This window comes from Serinus canaria, chromosome 22, assembly GCF_022539315.1.
Source record: "Serinus canaria isolate serCan28SL12 chromosome 22, serCan2020, whole genome shotgun sequence".
NCBI lineage: Eukaryota > Metazoa > Chordata > Aves > Passeriformes > Fringillidae > Serinus > Serinus canaria.
The window spans coordinates 49,958-68,727 of NC_066335.1; the positions used below are offsets into that span (position 1 = coordinate 49,958).

The 18,770-nt window shown below is 54.4% G+C and overlaps 3 protein-coding genes across 8 annotated transcripts; 2 read left to right on the top strand and 1 right to left on the bottom strand.

Annotated features, from left to right (window-relative positions):
- Positions 1 to 43: 43 nt before the first annotated feature.
- Positions 44 to 2,918, top strand: IL1B (interleukin 1 beta). Of its 2 annotated transcripts, XM_009097655.4 has the most exons (6): positions 44 to 1,428; positions 1,514 to 1,562; positions 1,644 to 1,833; positions 1,936 to 2,106; positions 2,216 to 2,361; positions 2,447 to 2,918. In XM_009097655.4, the coding sequence occupies exons 1-6, from the start codon at positions 1,388 to 1,390 to the stop codon at positions 2,657 to 2,659; spliced, it is 810 nt and encodes a 269-aa protein (XP_009095903.1). In that variant the 5' UTR covers positions 44 to 1,387; the 3' UTR covers positions 2,660 to 2,918. The 2 variants fall into 2 exon arrangements, with proteins under 2 accessions (XP_009095903.1, XP_018778180.1); XM_018922635.3 differs by having other exon boundaries at positions 1,514 to 1,833.
- A 1,119-nt stretch (positions 2,919 to 4,037) lies between these two features.
- On the top strand, positions 4,038 to 11,686 carry CKAP2L (cytoskeleton associated protein 2 like). 3 transcript variants are annotated; one of them, XM_018922623.3, is made up of 9 exons: positions 4,038 to 4,173; positions 4,869 to 4,935; positions 5,528 to 5,594; positions 7,288 to 8,372; positions 9,177 to 9,369; positions 9,879 to 10,034; positions 10,366 to 10,429; positions 10,723 to 10,870; positions 10,963 to 11,686. In XM_018922623.3, exons 1-9 carry the CDS (start codon positions 4,152 to 4,154, stop codon positions 11,204 to 11,206), a joined length of 2,046 nt encoding a protein of 681 aa, XP_018778168.1. In that variant the 5' UTR covers positions 4,038 to 4,151; the 3' UTR covers positions 11,207 to 11,686. The 3 variants fall into 3 exon arrangements, with proteins under 3 accessions (XP_018778168.1, XP_050838781.1, XP_050838782.1); XM_050982824.1 differs by lacking the exon at positions 5,528 to 5,594; XM_050982825.1 differs by lacking the exon at positions 4,869 to 4,935 and having other exon boundaries at positions 4,086 to 4,173.
- A 1,586-nt stretch (positions 11,687 to 13,272) lies between these two features.
- LOC103822721 (cytosolic purine 5'-nucleotidase-like) lies at positions 13,273 to 18,739 on the bottom strand. 3 transcript variants are annotated; one of them, XM_030233325.2, is made up of 18 exons: positions 18,511 to 18,668; positions 18,008 to 18,081; positions 17,804 to 17,921; positions 17,630 to 17,725; positions 17,453 to 17,544; positions 17,305 to 17,362; positions 17,097 to 17,190; positions 16,940 to 16,993; positions 16,755 to 16,838; positions 16,584 to 16,625; positions 16,013 to 16,120; positions 15,790 to 15,856; positions 15,535 to 15,705; positions 15,309 to 15,360; positions 15,166 to 15,226; positions 14,869 to 15,045; positions 14,646 to 14,747; positions 13,273 to 14,546 (listed from the first exon to the last, which is right to left on the bottom strand). In XM_030233325.2, the coding sequence occupies exons 1-18, from the start codon at positions 18,597 to 18,599 to the stop codon at positions 14,499 to 14,501; spliced, it is 1,587 nt and encodes a 528-aa protein (XP_030089185.1). In that variant the 5' UTR covers positions 18,600 to 18,668; the 3' UTR covers positions 13,273 to 14,498. The 3 variants fall into 3 exon arrangements, 1 of the variants encoding a protein (XP_030089185.1); XR_007779331.1 differs by lacking the exon at positions 13,273 to 14,546 and having other exon boundaries at positions 15,166 to 15,243; positions 18,511 to 18,739; XR_007779332.1 differs by lacking the exons at positions 13,273 to 14,546; positions 15,309 to 15,360 and having other exon boundaries at positions 18,511 to 18,738.
- Between the last annotated feature and the right edge of the window lie 31 nt (positions 18,740 to 18,770).

Here is an 18,770-nt window from a genome sequence, read left to right on the forward strand (position 1 = left end):
GGCGGGGCGCGGGGCCGGGCCGGGGCCGGGCCGGGGCCGGGCCGGGGCCGGGCCGGGGCCCGGACAGGCTGAGGTTCCTGCGGGGCTCGGGGGCCTCTGTACGGGCTGGGGACCCCCGCTATGGCCGGGGAACTCTCACTGCGGCCTGGACACCTGGTATGGCCTGAGGACACCCTCCGTGGCTCATGTCTCTCAGCCCTCATCGTGGCTTGGTGACTCTCATCATGGCTTCAGGACCCCAACCGTGCCCTGGGGGCCTCTAACATGGCCTAGAGACCTCCACTGTGTCGTGAAGAACCCCTTGCCATGGGGCAGCTCAGGCTTTTGGGGCTATCCCGCCATGTGTGACAGCCAGCGGATGCCCAGGAGGGCACAGGAAGTGCTCTGGGAGCTCTACGTTTCTGGCAATTTCCTGGCAGTGAGTCATGGTGGTGTCAGTCTCGGACACAGGAGCTATGCAGGGCTGGATGGCACTTTCAGGAAGTGAAATGGGTACCAGGAAAACACCCCAACAGCCCAAGTCCACGCAAGCCCGGCATGCACATCCCCAGTCCTCCCAGCATGGTGCAATCTGACACACCAGATGGACATGAGGATGAGGAGTGCCCCTAAAAGCCATGTCGTGAAGGCCAAGTCCCCAGGGTGGCATAAGTGGGCACAAGAAACTGAGCGGACAGCAGAGTCCTGCACCCACTGGTGTTGGGGCAGTGAGGACAAGAGGGGTGATAGAGAGGGTACCGCTGGCTGTGGCACCAGGGTTCTGGGCAGTACGGGAGGAAGCTATGGGGAAATGGTGGAGTGGCAGCACTTACACCACCGGCCACTTCCGGGACACCCGCAACCGCCAGCCCTGACAGTGATGGGTGTCGTCACAACTGGACTGTGGGGACAGGCGTTGGGACTGGGGTCGGAGCTGACACTGAGTGAGTCTAGCTCCCTGCTGCGTCAACCAAATGGCATATTGGCACATGGTCACAGGCCCCACACATCAACACTAAATACCCCCTCTGCCCTCTGCCCCACACACCCAGCCCTAGAGCATCTTTCTACTCTGCCCCACAACCCAGCTCTAGATCATCCCCTGCTCTGACCCATATCTGGTCCTGGAGTATCCCGTGCTCTGCCTCCCCACTGCACTGCTAGGGGGCAACCAACCCCCCACAGCCCTCAAGTCTCAACAAAGTAATTGGGCAAAACCGGGCGTTGCGAAACCTGGAAATCCCACTCTGACGGTGCTTCCTTCTAGAGGCTCTTGAAAACCAGCCACACTGACTCTGGACTCAGAGAGCAGCCAAGCAGCACTGCAGAGAGGAGCAGGCAAGCAAGTGCCACAGAAGTTGCAGGTACTGTAAAGTCTCTGCCCAGGACTCTGCAGTCAGTGGCGGCAATGGCATTCGTCCCTGATTTGGACACACTGGAGAGCAGCAGGTAAGAATAGACATGACAGAGAGGACTTTGGGGATGTGTTGCTGCATTTCTGACCCTGACTTCACCATCTCCCTTTGCCTTTCAGCCTGAACGAGGAAATGTTGTATGGCCCCAGCTGCCTGTGCCTGCAGAAGGTAACGCTGTGGTGGTGGGAGTGGTGGGGTCCATGTCGTATAGAAGCCAGGTTCTCACCCTACATCCCCTTTCTTCCCCAGAAGCCCCGACTGGAATTGGAGGGGACATCACCTGGGGTGGGCATCCAGGTGACAGTGACAAAAGGACCCCTTTCCAGGACCTTTCGTCAGGCTGCCATCCTGGTGGTTGCTGTGACCAAGCTCCTAAAGCAGCCGACACGCAAGGACTTTGCTGACAGTGACCTTGGCAGCTTCTTGGATGATATTTTCGGTATGAGGGGGATGTCAGGGGTGGCACCCAGCCAGAGGATATTCTTGGGGGACATTCTTGGACCTGGGAGCAGCATCCTCCTGACTGTCTCATTCCCCACAGAGCCTGTCTCCTTCCAGTGCATCAAGGACAGTTATACCAGGGCACCCGTTTTCCGCTATACTCGCTCCCAGTCCTTCGACATCCTAGACATTGACCACAAGTGCTTCGTACTGGAGTCACCCACCCAGCTGGTGGCCCTGCACCTGCAGGGACCCTCTGCTGGACAGAAAGGTGAGAGCATATGCTCCCATCCCAATGTCCCTGTCCCCAAACCCTGGACCACCCAGGAGCCACCCCACAACCCCAGGACTAATACTTTACCTGTCCCTTCTCTCTGCAGTGAAGCTCAACATTGCTCTGTACCGTCCCCGGTCATCTCAGGGCGCTCCAGGGTCTGGGAGGGTGCCGGTGGCGTTGGGCATCAAGGGCTACCAGCTCTACATGTCATGTGTGATGAGTGGCACCAAGCCCATATTGCAGCTGGAGGTGAGCAGGGGTCCCACCAGTTTGTCCTCTGTGGGGCTGGGGGCTCCATTCCACCGTGACCACCATTTCACCCCCCTGGCTATAGGAAGCTGACATCAGGAGGGATATTGAGAGTGTGGAGCTGACCCGCTTCATCTTTTACCGCCTGGACAGCCCAGCTGAGGGGACCACCCGCTTCGAGTCGGCCGCCTTCCCTGGCTGGTTCGTTTGCACGTCCCTGCAGCCCCGCCAGCCCGTCGGCATCACCAACACCCCAGACCAGGTGAACATTGCTACCTACGAGCTGAGCGGGCGCTGAAGACCCTGCACCAACCCAACCGGCAGTCACCGGTTTTCAGGCTGTATGTACTAAGTACAACCCCTGGGACACAACCCCTCTCCCCATCTATTTCATGTGAAATAGCAGCTCTGGGCCCCATGGGCCTGAGCCATACCAGTCTATATTTATTTATTGTGTCTGCCCATTGCTTTGGTACTTATTTGTTGTGCCCCCTTATTTATTTTTGCTTTTAACTTGTATGTGGATGGAGCTGGAAATAAAAAGTTTTTTAGGATGACATTGCTCAGCTCATTGCTCATGGAGAATGGGGTTATGGATGGGAAAATCCTTCGGCTTTGGCTGCTTTTTGGGTGAAAATCCAGGGCGTGGGGGGCCACCCCACAGCCCAGGGACGACCCTGACCCATGCAGGACCCTCCACCACTCTGTCTCCATGCCCACATCACAGCTGGGAGGTGACTGAGGTAGGCATCCCATGGTGGATCCCCAGCAGCTGCCTGAAACTGTCACCTCTGCCCCAGCTGCGGCCAGCACATGGCATGGTGGGCCACAGTGCAGCAGGACAATGAGTGGCATGGCATGGCATGGCATTACAGGCTGTGGCATGATATCACATGGTATCATGGGGTGCACTATATAATACAATGTCACACCACACCATGTCTTATCATGTTGCACAGCATGGTGCAGCATAGCATGGTGTGCTTGCATGGTATTGCATGGCATTGCATGGCGTGGTATGGCATTATGGGGCATGGCATGGCACGGCATGGCATGGCCAAACGTGGCACGGCATCACACACCGTGCCGTGGCACTGTCCAAAATAGGTTATAAACTGTTGTAAAATAGTTGATAGATTGTTAAGCGTGTGCTGTTAGTTTGGTTATTATATTGTACAACGGGTTAAAAGGGTAGTTGTAAGAAGTACGGTACTCACACACCTCAGTAAAGTGCACCACCCCCAGCGAAACGAGCCAGCCTGGACAGAACTGTAATGGCCAATCAAGGGCCTTAAACCTTCATGCAAATGAAGGATCCAAACAGAAACCAATCCGAAGGAACAAAAAACAGGATAAAAAGGAGCATCCGACCCAGTGAATCCGTGCCGCTCCACCTGGAACATCGGGGACATCGCTGCTCAAGCAAACCCAGCGCCGGCGCTGCAGCATCCTCGACGGAAACGCTCCTGCTGGGCCCGCAGGCCCTCATGTTTTAGGCCTTTTTTTTTATTATAATAAATGCTGAAATCCCTTTAGTCCCGGGAGTGTGTCCCGTTTCTAACAGCACGGCGGGGCCTGGCTCGGCGCGGCACCACACAGCTCGTCACGGCGCGGCATCTGTCACTGCGGGCAACGCCCCGCCCTGGCCCCGCCCACCCCTCTCAGCCAATCACAGAACCACGTCCGGCGATTGGCTCTTCCCATTGGTCGTTTTGAAGAAGGCGGTGGCCAATAACGGCGGCGCGGCCGTTGTCGGGAGTGCTGGTGGTCATTCGTCGGCGGCGCCCGGGATGGAGCGGTCCGGAGAGGCGGGTGAGGGAGCCTCAGAGTGCGGTTTGAGGGGGCCCCGGAGCGGGGTCTGAGGGGGCGGGAGCGGCGGGTAGGGGAGTCTTGGAGCGGGGTCTGAGGGGCCCCGGTACTGGGTGTGGGGGCGGAGGAGACGGAGCTATGCGGGCCTGCGGCGTGGCGGAGCTGCGGACCCTGTGGGGTGGGTACCTTGTGGGGAGGCCCAAGTTCTATGGGAGCGCTGAACTGCAGGCGGCACACATGGGCCGATGGGGAGGTGTCAGGGGCCGCCTGGGGGGCTGCTGAGGCCTGGGGAGGGAGCTGAGGGCGGGCGGTGTGCGTGCCGATGTGTGAACCCGCGACAGGTGCCCACAAAACGGGCCCAGGGACGCCGTCTGGGACGAATGGGAGTGTGCTGGGAGGTCGTGCTGCTCTCGGGGCTCAGTGGAAGCCTTTCCTTCTGCAAACTGAGCCCTGCACAGTTGAGATGCTGAGTGGTATCACACTGTGAGGGTCAGGAAGCTTAAGTGCCAATGTGCCTCTGGGCAATATCATGTGCAAGGGAGTTTCTGAGAACAGCATTTCCAGGCTCCCCAGGCAGGGACGTCGAGAGGTGTGCAATGTAGTGTTTGAGAGTAACAGAAATACGATGTCATAAGTACTCATTCTTTGAGTACTGGGACTGTCCTGTGTGCACTGCATTTCCTGTCATCTCTTTGCAGCACAACGAAGGAGCCAGCTTCAGAACTGCCAAGTAGCCAAGGAAAGGCTAAAATGCTCAAGTGTCAAGTAAGTTAGGAGGATGTTTGGCTTGGATGAGATGATATGTAAAAGTCTGAGGTATAGCTGGCTCTCCCCACTGGCCAGTGTCTACCTTCTCTGGTCTGTGTACAAAGAACCAGCTCCTGTCAGGGCTCTGCCCCCGCAGCACCCTGGCACCAATCTGCAGTTACTGGCAGCAGGAGCAAAGGAAGGGTTTGAGTGCTGGCGTTTCCCAATGGCTGATGGTGTATTTTCTGCATAATTTATGAGACTCTGTGAAACTTCCTAATCTCAGCTCCTGGCTCTGGCAGTTTGGGAGATTCCTCTAAACCCTGCCTGTAGGAATCATTTTTGTTAGTTTTGCTGTCCATAGAAGTTTTGTGACAACCTTGGATGTTAAAGGCTTGTGTTGCTTTTCTGTTGCCACACAAAATGAAAAGAATTAATAGTATGTGGTAGTATTCCTTAAGAGGTTTTTGATTTCTGAAAGCTGCTCCTAAGCTCCTGTGTCTGAGACAACCAGCAGTGGATTAGATATTAATTCTTTCTGCTTTTCTTATGGCTGATAAATAACTTGATAATTTGTTAAATAACCTGATAACTTGTTGGACTTTTACAGACCCTTTTTAAAGGATTGGACTAATCACCTGAATCAGCCCTTAGAACCAGTCTCTAAACTCAAGCTTGTAAGTAGGAAGCTTTTGAATCTTTCATGCTTTAAGTGAGTGGTTGTTTAAAGAATCACTGGAAAAGGCAAAAAACAGGTTTAATATTAAAGTGAAAGCATGACAAAGTTCATTGTCAAGCTTCACTCTACTTGCTGGATGGTTAAAGAACATAGAGAAAAAGCAAGCTAAAATCTAAAATCAATCAATCTGAAACCAGAACACAAATGTTCCTCCAAGTTCAGCAAATGTGAGAGTTTGCTGGCTCTGAGAAGCCCCACTCAGGGGCAGATGCTGGTCACAGCCCACAGCAGACCAAGAGAGCTCAGGATCACTGCTTACAGGGTCACAAGAGAATGTACTTTAGTCATAATAATTTTTCATCCTGGCTGCAATCCAGACAACTTACTTTGAAAACCACATCCCCAAGTCAGGGTCATGAGTTCCTGACTCCAAATGGGGGACATACTGTCACTCTTGAGCCAGGGTCAGGGCAGGAACAGGCGAGGGGCAGGATCGTAGAAAGGCAAAGAAGGCTTTATTCAAAAGATCCACACAGTTTGTATAGAGTGGTGTGATAGATTCTGTTCTATTGGCTAACTAACAGCAACATCTTTCTCATGCACTCTTCTTGAGAGGAACAGAAAAAAAAGGTAGAAAAACAGCACCTGCAAATTGTTTATAGTCAATGGTTATCACATCTTTCCAACTCCCTGAAATTTCTCACAAGCCGCTGTGAGAAACGCTTCTGTTTTTCTCTCCCTGTCCCATGGCATCCACAACATACCACAGATTGCTAAATAGCTGGCAATGAGTCAACTAGCTGTTTTTCAAAGGAGTTTAGCTTAGTTAGGAGTTTCATTCTGGGAGACTGTTCCTTTGCCCATGTCCTGGTGGGTGTTGTGTTATTGTTCTGTTGACAGCTGCTTTGTCATGTGGTAATCATATGAAAACATATCCTCTGAACAGAGAGAGGTGTAGCTCTTCCAGAATTTTCCTGGGAAGCTGTGAGAAAGCTCAGAGAAAGAATTAAAACAATTGTCACCGACATGTTTTATGAAAAATCCTTTCCTTAGGATTTTTCCCCTCCTGAGAAACTGAGAGGCCTCAGGAACACACTGTAAACAATTCTTATCTGCTGCTGTGGAATGCAACAGGGGGAATCTGTGACTGGCCTCATCAGGCTGTTTCCAATTAAGAGCCAATCACAGATCACCTGTCCGGCCGGTCTCGGTCTGAGACAAGACTTTGTTATTCATTCCTTTTCTATTCTTAGCTTAGCCTTCTAGTGAAATCCTTTCCTCTATTCTTTTAGTATAGTTTTAATATATTATCTATCATATAATAATAAATCAAGCCTTCTGAAACATGGAGTCAACTTTCTCGTCTCTTCCCTCATCCTGGGACCCTTGTGGAAAATACCACAAACGATTATTATCTCAATCTCTGCACCTGGCAGGCAATCTCTGTTAAAGATGTTTCCAAGAAGGAATTGTCCCTTCTTGACCAATAGCTGAGAGATTATTCCCAAAGGCCAGTCAGGTCAAAGCTGTATTGGACTGTCTGGCAAGAGCAACGGGTTTTCCTTAATAGTATAGTATAATAAAGCAATTGATCAGCCTTCTGCAGTCATGGAGCCAATGCTAATTATTCCCTGGTGGGCACTGCTGCTATGATATGTTCTCCTTGGAGCTGAGGGCTGCTTTCTTTCCAGGTTAACAGCAACAAGAAGGATGTTCTTGGGACTGTAATGGAGGGTGCTCAGGAGGATGGCAAGCTTGGAACCAAATCCAGTCAGCAGACTGGCCATACTGCTCTGAAGAAGGCTTCAAATACATGCCAGAGAGCAGGAGGGGTGTGTCCAGTGCTGCCAAGGAACAATGTGACATTTCCTGCTTCTGCACAGACTAGAGGCAGGCTCCCACTTTCAAGCTCTGGTCACCTAAATCCAAACACGGACCAGAAGCTTGCACAGGAGACTGTCACTGCAGCAGCACCTCATGTGGGAAATGACCACTCTCTGCACTCCCTGAATGTGGGGCTGCAGGACAGGCTGGTCTGCAATAAGGAAAATCTTGGCCCACAAGCCCCCACATCCTCAGAGCTGATCAGAACTATTCACTCCAATAAAAACAGTCTCAGGAAGGAGAGAGTCTTGGCCCACAGGCAAGGAAGACCTGGAACATCAAGGTCCATTCTGGGTCAAAAAGGAAGCATGGGTAACCACCAGGCTAAGGAAGAGTCAGATCTGGATAAATTCGGGAAAGCCCTGCCAGAATCAAAGAGCACGTCACAAAATACAAGTAACACAACTCAGCCATTGCAGCCCTCTCGGTTCTTTCCTGCTTCTTCTACTTTGATACATAAAAACCCAGGGACAAAGCAAGGAGAAAGTATTACTGTGAGGCAACCTGGCACAACTCCAGGGGGAAGTCTTAAGCAGCACAGCCAGCCTCCCTCAGTGAGAAGATTTCCCACTAAGTCTCCCACCTTGGGCAAGCCCCAGGGGACCACAAACCTGAAATCCAACCTGAACCAAGCAGTCACTTTACCATGGCCAAGGCCCATGGTTAAAGAGGTGATGGACAGGAAGGACATGAAGGTGGTGGCTCCTGGACACACAGCAGCATCCCAAGGGTCAGGTCCCAAAAACCGGTCTCACAGCATACACAACTCTAAAACTCATGTCCTTGAGGATGAGTTGAGAAGCAGGAGAGACCAGATTAAACCAGAGCTGCCGAAGGCAAGTGGCATGCAGGCTAGGCGTGTTCCAAGGACTCCATCAGCTGCAGATCGAAGGTAAGTGTCAGCTCTGAGTGGGCCAGCACCATCCTGCTGAAAATGGAGTCCAAAGTCTTTTATGAGTGAAAGCTTGTGGGGAGGTTGATGCCCTGAAAAAGAAGGGGTTGGGGATAATGTTGGGTGGCACCCTGGGTTTCTCTCCCACCGATTCAGTAAGTGCAAGGAGAGAGTAAGGCCACTCTCCTGCTTCAGCTTCAAGGCTTTGGCTTGAGAGTGATTTCCTTTCCCAGTCTAGAGCTCAGGTGTGTTTCTGAGATAGATATACTGATTCTTTTTAAGCAGCTGAAGTTGGCTTAAGGAAGATTCCCGGGAAAAACAGCCAGCTCTTGCCAAGCTACTGTCTGCTGTGGTAACTGTGATTTCTCTGTGTGGTATTCACATGCCCTCTGAACAGCGAGAAACTGTGAGACAAGCAGAGAAGAAAGAAAACACAATTCTTATCTCACTTGCTGTGCCTGTGTTGTGCTAAAGTAGAATGCAATATGGAGATTCTTTAGCCAAAGTGAGGATGTTTTGTTCCCTTGGCTTATCAGGGCCAATGAGAGTGTGTGTGTGTTGGATTGTCACAGGACAGTTACCAGAGAATCAGGGAGGGGTGCAGTTCTGTGCAGTTGTGAGAAAGAGTGAGTGCATGGCAGATTCAGTTTAGATGAAATGTACATAGTATAGTATAATGTACATAGTATAGTATAATAAAGTAGTTCATTAGCCTTCTGATGATGGAGTCCGATGCATCATCCTCTCTCTCCCTCACCAACGTCGGAGTCGTCTTTGATTTACAATATCTGTGTCCTTGGACAGGAAACAGCTGGAGGAGTGGTTGGCATCCAAAGGCAGGACATACAAGCGGCCGCCGATGATACTGCTTCAGAAGCAGGCAGTGAAACCATCCTGCAGAAAGGTCAGGGCAACTGAGAAGGAAGAGAATCCCGAGCAGCGCTGCCAAGCAAAGATCAACAACATATTAACTGAGTGCCTGAAGCTCATTGAGGAGGTGAGAATAGGAAAGGAGCTGTTTGAATGAGCTTCTCCTCTCCTGAAGTATGCCAGGGGATGAAGGCCATGTCCCTCCAGTAGCTAAAGAGGGATTGGGAACAAGTGTTGAGTGGCAAGAGGGGAAACATAGGAAAATACAAGTGCTCATAAAGTTATGGGTAGGCAAAGACATGCAGTGAGCTGTGCTGACTGGGAGAAGGGAGAGACCAGACCAACACTGACCACTAGCCCTGCTCCAGGGTTTACCAGCCCCAATTAATGCCAGCACTGGAGTCTTCTATCCTTCAACACCCCTCTGGAATATTAGACTCAATTATCTCAGGGGAAGATAGAGGCAGGGCAGTTTTTATCTGCCACAGTTACGTAGGAGGTTTTCAAAGCCAGACTTTTGAGGGCCTCCTCCTGGAAAGTGCTGGGAGCTGTGGTCTGGCACAGTCTGCTTCCTGGTGCACACACTCATCCATGCCATGGACACCTTTCTTCATGCCCTTACCCTTCTCCTTGCAGGGTGTCCATGCAGAGGAGATTTTGGCAGTGCTGTCTCTTGTGCCTCAGGCAGAGAAATTTGCCAAATTCTGGATCTGCCAAGCAAAGCTGCTGGCCCGGAGTGGCCCGTTTGATGTATTGCAGCTGTACAGAGAAGCAGTCAGTGCTGGGGCTGAGGTGAGTGTTCCCTGCCTTTGCTCTGGAGGGCTTCCACAAGATCCAGGAACTGGGTTTTCGAATGAGTTGAGCAGCATCAGTCACTGGTGAAAAAGTCTTTTAGAGCTGCCAGTCCCATTCCATGCTGCAGGATGTGCCCATGTAGGGTGGGCACCTGGCCAGCTGTGCTAGGTGCTGATGGATTCCACTGGGCAAAGAGAAATACTGCAGCCTCTTCCTGCTGTCCTTAGCACAGGCTGAGCAGCAAAAGCCTTTCCTCCCATTCAGCTCTAATTCTGGTCTCCATTCCCATGCTAGACCTGCCCTGACCCATGTTCTGCTTTTCCTGCAGCCGGTCGAAGAGCTCAGAGAAACTGCTCTCAATATTTTGAAGGATGCAGGCCAAAAACTGGAAGGTAACCTGAGCATTGTGAGGTTGACGAGCATGGGCAGGCGGGGGCTCCCTGGTGTTGCCAGCCTGGAGGCAACACGGTTTACAGTCTGTCTCAGCACCTCTTGTCCCTCCTAAGGAGTGCTGTGGAAGTCTGGAATCCTGATCTGAAAAATGGGACACTGCTACTCTGCCTGGGCTAAGGAGGGTCCTGGCCCTGCAAGCCTCTGCAGGCAGGCACCCTGCCCCTGTCCAGAGTGCTGAGGTGTAATCCCTAGCCAGCGCTGCAACTGTGTTGCCCTTTTCCTTTTGTGCCAGGAGAAAAGGCAGAGGAACCCATTCCTCTGGAGGCTACCACGCCTTGTCCAGCTGAGAGGCAGCCCATAGCATCAACTCCAGGCGTGCTAGGGAGACCCATGGCCTCCCTCCCACCCTCAGTCAAGTTACAGGTTACATCTGCATCCAGGTAAGGCTGAACCTCCTGCTCCTGGCAGCACACACCCTTCCATGCCAGTGGTCCTATGCGGGGTTTACCCAAGGCTCTTCTTCTCTCCACAGAGGAAGGGAATTCCTGGAAGGCCCAGAACTGAAATTTCTAACACCTGTGCGGCGCTCCCTACGGACTGAGAGTGCTCGGAGTCGCTACCCAGAGATGCTGAAGGACCATGACCCTGTGGTGTCATCCCTCAGTGAAATCCTGGATGCTGAGGAAGAGACTCTCTTCTTCTTCCGGAAAAACAAGGCTTTGCCAGAAGTGACAGAGCTGGAGGGCTTGAGTTCATATCCCCCCAAGAGCCCCTGAGGGGTTCCCAGCAGGAGCAGGCTGCCTGCCCACCGTGCTGCCTTGTACACACTCCCATGACTGCTCTTGCTGCCCCTCAGATCTAGGGGGGAGGGTTTGGCACAGAATAAGCATGAATCAAATATCTAAATGCAGTTTTAAATATCTAAATGTGTTTTTAAATTATAAATGAGGTTTCAAATATTAAACTTCACAGTGGAGATGTGTGTGCCTACACTTGGAGCGGGCAGCAGCACAAGGTACCAGGCGAGAGGCTGCTGAGGGGAGTGGCAGGTGCTGTGAACAGCGACCATACAGCAGCGGTGGAAGGTCGGGGAGCCCTACTCTCACCCAGCCAGCCCCAGCAAGCAGCGCCCCTGGCCCCGTCACGCTCTTCTCCTCCCTCCCTCTCCCAACCCCAACTTTGGCTCAGCATCTCCATTGAGCCATGGATCTGTGATTTTTGGCCCAAAATAAAAGATCGCAAAGTGCTTCATCAGAGACGGGGAGTCTCGCGAGCGTTATCAGATTCCTTCACGCAGAGACAACCGCTTGTTCATCTGTGGAATGTTGCTTCCCCATTTTTAAGGAAAACCCGTCCCTCAGCAGGCTCCCACTCACTCCAAAGAGACAGACAGTCTGCTGTGTCGGGAAAACCCGCCCCTTACTCAGTTCTCGGCCTCCCGGGGCCGATGCCCGCGGTCCCAACGGGACAAACGACGCAGGGCACAGTCAGCGTTACCTCGCTCCGGCGGGCGAGAGGCGCCCGATGGCGAAGGGCGCCGGGGCCGCGCGGCTCGGGCCGTCCTGCGGTTCCACGCGGGGTCTGCAGGGCTCGCCGTTGAGTCACGGACGGGAGCAGAGACTCCACTGCGCAGAGGTGGAAAATCATAATCCGAGGCACTCGATGGAGGGAACGGCGTGGCTTTTATAACCCGACTCGCTAAACCAAGGCTGGATTGGTCCTGGAGTAAAAACCTCCCACACCATGGAAAATCATATCTGTAAACAACATGTGCAGAAAGAGAGATAATAATTGTTTTAATTATTTTATCTAAGTTTTCTCACAGCTTCCCAGGAAAATCCTGGTGAGTTATGTCTCCTGGGGAGTTATAATCTCTCTTCAGACGATATGTGATTACCACACCTTTCCCACTGATTCAGTAAGTGCAAGGAGAGAGTAAGGCCACTCTCCTGCTTCAGCCTCAAGGCTTTGGCTTGAGAGTGATTTCCTTTCCCAGTCTAGAGCTCAGGTGTGTTTCTGAGATAGATATACTGATTCTTTTTAAGCAGCTGAAGTTGGCTTAAGGAAGATTCCCGGGAAAAACAGCCAGCTCTTGCCAAGCTACTGTCTGCTGGGGTTACTGTCTGCTGTGGTAACTGTGATTTCTGTGTCCTTGGACAGGAAACAGCTGAGAATGGAATGAGAAAGGAGCTGCTTGAATGAGCTTCTCCTCTCCTGAAGCATGCTGGGGGTGAGGGCCATGTCCCTCCAGTAGCTAAGAGGAGTTGGGAACAAGTGTTGATTGGCAAGAGGGGAAACATAGGAAAATACAAGTGCTCATAAAGTTATGGGTAAGCCAAAGGCATGCAGTGAGCTGCGCTGACTGGGAGAAGGGAGAGGTACCTTGCCAAAAAAGATTATTGTGGCTTAACCCAAGCAGCCAAGCCCCATGCAGCCGCTCATGCAGTCCTCCACCAGCAGGACTGGGGAGAGAATCATAAGACAAAGAATTCAGGAGTTGCGGTAAAGACAGTTTAACCAGGAAAGCAAAAGCTGCACACACAAGCAAAGCAAAACATCAACTCCCTACTTCCCATGGCTAGGCAGCTGTTCTACCACCTCCAGGAGAGCAGGGCCTCACATGCAGTGGTGAGTTGGGAAGACAAAGCACATCATTCCAAATGCCACCCTCCCCCCCAGCCTTTAGATACTGAGTAGAGGGTCTGGAATATCTGTGGTCTGTTGGAGCCACCTCTCCTGGCTGTGTCTCCTCTCAGCTTCCCACACATCCCCTGCCAGTGTGGCAGCACAAAAAGTAGAGATAGCCTGTGTAACTCCTGCTCAGCAAAAATGAAAATACCTCTTATCATCACTGTGTTTATTGCAAATCCCAAGCACAACCCCCATACCAACCGCTGGGAAGGAAAGTAATTCTACCCCAGCCAAAGCCAGCATGGACCTTGAGTGTGCCACTGACAGTGCCCTGGAACCTAGCAGTGCAGTCTGCAGCAGCAGCCCAGGCTGACTGAGCCAACTCAAGGCAGATCCCTGGTGGATGTCACAGCTTGAGCGAGGGCCCTGGTGGGCAACAGCTGCTGGCATCGCTGACCACTAGCCCTGCTCCAGGGTTTACTGGCCCCAATGAATGCCAGCACTGGAGTCTATACTTTGACACCCCTCTGGAATACTAGAATCAATTATCCAAGGGGAAGATAGAAATGCTGAAGGACCGTGACCCTGTGGTGTCATCCCTCAGTGAAATCCTGGATGCTGAGGAAGAGACTCTTCTTCTTCCGGAAAAACAAGGCTTTGCTAGAAGTGACAGAGCTGGAGGGCTTGAGTTCATATCCCCCCAAGAGCCCCTGAGGGGTTCCCAGCAGGAGCAGGCTGCCTGCCCACCGTGCTGCCTTGTACACACTCCCGTGACTGCTCTTGCTGCCCCTCAGATCTAGGGGGGAGGGTTTGGCACAGAATAAGCATGAATCAAATATCTAAATGCAGTTTTAAATATCTAAATGTGTTTTTAAATTATAAATGAGGTTTCAAATATTAAACTTCACAGTGGAGATGTGTGTGCCTACACTTGGAGCGGGCAGCAGCACAAGGTACCAGGCGAGAGGCTGCTGAGGGGAGTGGCAGGTGCTGTGAACAGAGACCATACAGCAGCGGTGGAAGGTCGGGGAGCCCTACTCTCACCCAGCCAGCCCCAGCAAGCAGCGCCCCTGGCCCCGTCACGCTCTTCTCCTCCCTCCCTCTCCCAACCCAGCCTTGGCTCAGCATCTTGACTGAGCCATGGAAGCTGGCAGAAGCCTCAGAGCAGTTCTGGCAGGAATGACTCTGCTCTGTGGCCTGGCCCTTCTGCAGAGCTGGGTATAGCTCGGGGCTGCCACCTTCTCCCTAGGGGCTTGTGCTTGCCCCAGCTGCTGGACAAGGATTTGCGGACTGCCCTTTGCCTTCGCCTCTCAGGTGCAGGGACAAAGCAGTTTTCCTTTAAAATCAATTTTATGTCTGGTGGTAGCTAGCCATGAGTGCAAGTGGTCCAGGGCCACTGAATGTCCTCCCGTGGGTGGCATGGCAGTTGGGGGGTGCTCAGGCTTCTCCATCATCTTCCTCCTCCTCGCTTGAGTCCTGGGGGACCTGAGGCAGTGCAGAAGGGGCTCAGTGGGCACAGAAGCCCAAGGGCATCAGTGTGGCAGGATGCCAATGTCCTTCTGCCCCTGTGCTCCTACCACCCACCTGCGGGTGAGGGTCACCATGCTGAGCCAGCCAGGGAGGAAGGGCAGTGCTGGCGTCCCCTGAGTCCCGGTGAGAGTGCTCCACTGTTGACTCATGGGCCATCTGCAGGGGGGCAGGGGGGAACAAGGCTCCCAGAGAGAGGCTGGCACCAGCCCATGCCCGCTCAGGCAGGGAGGGAAACTGAGGCAGAGTGGGTGACCAGCAAGGCCTGGGGACTGCCTACCAGGACAGGGGGAGCCCGGAAGAGGTAGCTGAAGGGGTAATAGAGGAAGTTGATGAAGGAGGCAGCGTAGAGGTCTGCATAGCGCATCAGCTGGTTGGCAAAGAGTGTCTGACGTGAGCCACAGCGGAACAGGCTGCCCATCTTCCCATAGCACATGTCCATCTCATGTGTGACTTTCTGTGGGTGCAGCAGGACAGTCAGGGCACCCCGTGGCTCCTGGGGGCCCTCCACAGAGGAAGTTGTGGCAGGGGGGTGAACTGAGCTCTGTGCCAGCAGGCACAGTGCCCTGGGTGTCACCTGGATCCGACGCTTGATGGAGCTGATGTCTGGGCGCTCACTACTGCCACTGTCCAAGTGCCTAGAATGGAACAGACCCTGCAAAGGGTTCACCTGGAGGGTGTGCTCCCACCCCTGCCTGTCTCCCACCCCAACCAACTCACTGGTACAGCTCGGCCAGGAAGAGATCCAGGCTCCGCAGCTCCTCAAACAGCTCTGCAAGGGCACCAGGGCCAGCTCAGTGCAGGAGCATCACCCATGGCCCAGTACAACAAACAGAGGGTCAGGGCATAGCCCACTGAGGCAGTTTTGCCATCAAGGGGTGTAGGAGGCTCCAGGTCACCTGCCCTTGCATGGTACAGTCTGTGTCCCCAGCCCAGCACTGCTCACCACTCTTCTCTGTCCAGACTTGCAGCTCTCGGGCCAGCTCAGGTACCACCAGGAAGGTGCGCCAGCCCTGCCGCTTCTTGGATTTCAGGATGTCCCCAAAGATGTGGTCCCCCATGTAGAGGATGTCCTTGCCCTTCACACCCAGGAGGTCACACACCACATCTGAGGAGCCTGTGACAGCCAGGGGTCAGGGTGGGGGGTGGGCATGTCCCCCTTGCTGCCCACAGAACCCAGAGAGCCCAGCTGGGCGCTTACCACCGGAGTACACAGCACAGTGCTGCAGGGGGCCAGTGTACGTCCCAATGCGCAGCTTCCCCGTGTCCTGCAGGACAAGAGGGCCCCAGGATGGGGACACTGTGGCCTGTGCCTGCTTGATGGCCAATCAGCCGTGTATCCACCTTGCTGTGACCACAGGAGCCCCCTCAGGGCCTAAATAGTGCCCGCCTCCCCAGCCCCGCAGCAGGGGAGAGGTGCCTACCGTGTCCACTTGGCGCAGGACAGTGCCCTCAGCAAAGAAGAGGGGCTTGCGGGTGTCCACCACAATCAGGTCGAAATAGGACCTCCAGGGCCGCCGTGGGACGTCAGCCTGTGGATGGGGAGGGGGTCAGCAAGAGGGTGCTGATGGCACACTGTGCTCCCCACCTGTGGCTGCAGCTCTCTCCACAGAGAGCAGCAGGCACAACTTTCCCAGGCACTGTGCTGGGGAAGGCTGTGAGAAGACCAGAGAAAAGAATGAACAACAATTCTTATCTTCACTTGCTGCACCTGTTGTTGTGAACATGTGGAATGTGTTATGGAGATCTGTTTACCAAGGGGTGATTTCTTAGTTGGCCAAGGGTGAAGGTGTTTGGACTCAGTTGACTAATCTGGAAAAAGCTGTATCGGATTGTCTGGGCCATCTGGAATGGGTTTCCTAATAGTATAATATAGTATAGTATAATAAAGTGATTGATCACCCTTCTGGAATCATGGAGTCAATGCTAATTATTACCCTATGCAGGGGCCTGCTGCTACAATACCCACCCAGCCCACCCTGGGGACAGACTCACCTTGACCTCATTGCTGAAGTCAAACAGGTAGGACATGATGGCCTGCAAGGACATCTGGCATCATCACTGCTGCCTCCAGGCAAGGCAGACCCTGCCTGTGCTTCAACACAGCCCCTCTGCCTCCCCCATGCAGGGCAGGGGGGGGTGGGGGACAGGGACACCCCTACTCACATCAGTGTAGGTGTAGTCACTGTTGGTGGCCAGGAAGACCTTCCCCACCTCCTTCATGCGGCTCAGCAGCAGTGGCACACGGGGCTAGTGAGGGGCAAGTCAGTGGGGGGGAGCACAGGGGGGCCACAAGGAATTGACCGAGGGGAGCAGTGTGGGGAGGGGTCCCTGGGGTCTGTACAACTCACATCCTTTACCACGTATTTCTCCAGGTTCTCCAGTGTCTTCTCCTTGAGGCAGCCCTGCAGGAGGAATGGGGTGGGGCTGGCCAAACCCTCCCAGGGTGTGCGTGTGGGAAAACCCCAGCACTCCCACCAGCACCAGCTCCCTGCCCCCTGCACCTACAGAGAGGTGGACATGGTCCATGGCCTCGCGCACATCCTGGAACATGCTGCGGAATGACATGAAGAGGTTCCCGTGCTTGTAGCCGGTGTCACAGCTGCAACAGGCAGGAAGGGAGGGGTGAAAGGGCTGCCCTGCTAAGGGAAGCTCCCTCCAAAATTTACACCTGTCCAATTCAACACCAAGCCCCCACCCACCACCTCCTTCTTACTTGACATATCTGGAGCAGTTGGTGAAGAAGTCCACGAGACAGGCATAAAGGTGGGCCTCTGTGAGGGAGGAGGCTGTGAGAAGGGGTGCAGGGCAGGAGAGGACCCCAGGGTGGTGGGAGGGCCAGGACAATGGGGGTTCTCACTCACCTGTGAGGTTGAAGAGGGTGTTGAGGATGTGGAAGCGTTTCATGTCATCCCGCTGGATGAACTTGTTGGGGTAATAGTGGAGGATTTCGGCTCTGGGGAGGGAACATGGAGCTGCACTCCACACTGAGGGACCTCCAACTTCCCCCTGCCCCAGGGGTGGTGAATTCCCAGACTCACCCCTTGAGGAAACGGAAGCCATGGGCACAGACCAGCAGGTTCCCATGGGAATCCACCTTCAGCAGGTTCCCGTACAGGGCATCGAACACCAGCCCCCTGCACCACACAGCGGTCAGTGGTGGGGGGTTCCCTTCCTCTCCCCTCCCATCCCTGGGACCCCCTCCACAAACTGACCGGGTGGGGAAGGTGGGGTCATATTTGTAGGCAAGGATCTCAGGAGGGTACCCGATGGTGACAAGGTGCTCCAGCAACAGAGCGAAGGCCAGCTCCTCATAGTCAGGCGACTTGTACACTGCAGGGGGGAGAGGGGGATGTGGGCTGGGGCTGGGGGAATCCCACCACTGCCCCACCCTGCTTTAGGGCCCCCACAAAACGCACTGGCCAAGGTGTAGTCCATGTCAAAGCCAAAGCACTTGATCTTCTCCAGCGCCAGGCTCCGGTTGACAAAGATCCTGGGGGGGAGTTAGGGGGTGAGGAGAGGTTTAGGGCTGGGGGTGGCACAGAGGAAGAGATGGGGTCGTGTTTCCCTATCCCAGTCCCTGGTCAGTGCTCTGGGAGGGTTGTGTGCTCATCCCGGCCCGGGGCCCCCACAGCAAGTTATTGGAGCAGAAAAATGGGCTGTGGAGCTGGAAATGGAGCTGGAGGAGGGATGGGAAACAGTAAGCCCCTGTTCGGACCTGCTCCCACCCCGGCATGTCGACACGGCACCCAGGGCCTCTGCCTCCTCCTGGTGCGACAAGGGTCCTCTTCCGTACCTGAAGCCCGGGCCCTTACTCGGGGTCCCGCTCCCCTCCCAACCCGTTCTTCCCGCAGCCCTCGCCTCGCATCCCTCGCTCCTGCTGACCCCGGTGCTCGCAGTCCCCCCGCGGTCCCCAGCCCACCGGTGCTGGCAGTCCCTCCGCAGGGCCCGGGGGTCGCCCGGCCCCGGGCCCCGGGCCGCCGCCGGGCCCCGCTGGCCCTCGCTGCCCATCGCCTCCACCGTCGACTCGGGCCGCCGCCGCTTTAACGGGGCCCTGCGGAACCGCCCCCCGGCCCCGCCTCGGGCGGCACGGGGCTGGGGCACCCCGGGGCCGTGACCCCCGGCCGGGGCAGCCAGCCCCCCGTGCTCCCCCGGGGTACGGACAACCCTTCCCGCCTGTGC

Bases quoted from the DNA above. Each gene is read 5' to 3' on its own strand.
- IL1B (XM_018922635.3), top strand. From the start codon at position 1,388: ATGGCATTCGTCCCTGATTTGGACACACTGGAGAGCAGCAG. The intron at 1,429-1,513 runs GTAAGAATAGAC...TTTGCCTTTCAG, and splicing joins GACACACTGGAGAGCAGCAG to CCTGAACGAGGAAATGTTGT. The intron at 1,834-1,935 runs GTATGAGGGGGA...CATTCCCCACAG, and splicing joins CTTCTTGGATGATATTTTCG to AGCCTGTCTCCTTCCAGTGC.
- CKAP2L (XM_018922623.3), top strand. From the start codon at position 4,152: ATGGAGCGGTCCGGAGAGGCGG. The intron at 5,595-7,287 runs GTAAGTAGGAAG...CTTTCTTTCCAG, and splicing joins CAGTCTCTAAACTCAAGCTT to GTTAACAGCAACAAGAAGGA. The intron at 10,035-10,365 runs GTGAGTGTTCCC...CTTTTCCTGCAG, and splicing joins CAGTCAGTGCTGGGGCTGAG to CCGGTCGAAGAGCTCAGAGA.
- LOC103822721 (XM_030233325.2), bottom strand. From the start codon at position 18,599: ATGGGCAGCGAGGGCCAGCGGGGCCCGGCGGCGGCCCGGGGCCCGGGG. The intron at 16,626-16,754 runs GTGAGTAGGGGT...ATGTCCTTGCAG, and splicing joins GTGACTACACCTACACTGAT to GCCATCATGTCCTACCTGTT. The intron at 15,706-15,789 runs GTAAGCGCCCAG...TGGCTGTCACAG, and splicing joins CTGTGCTGTGTACTCCGGTG to GCTCCTCAGATGTGGTGTGT.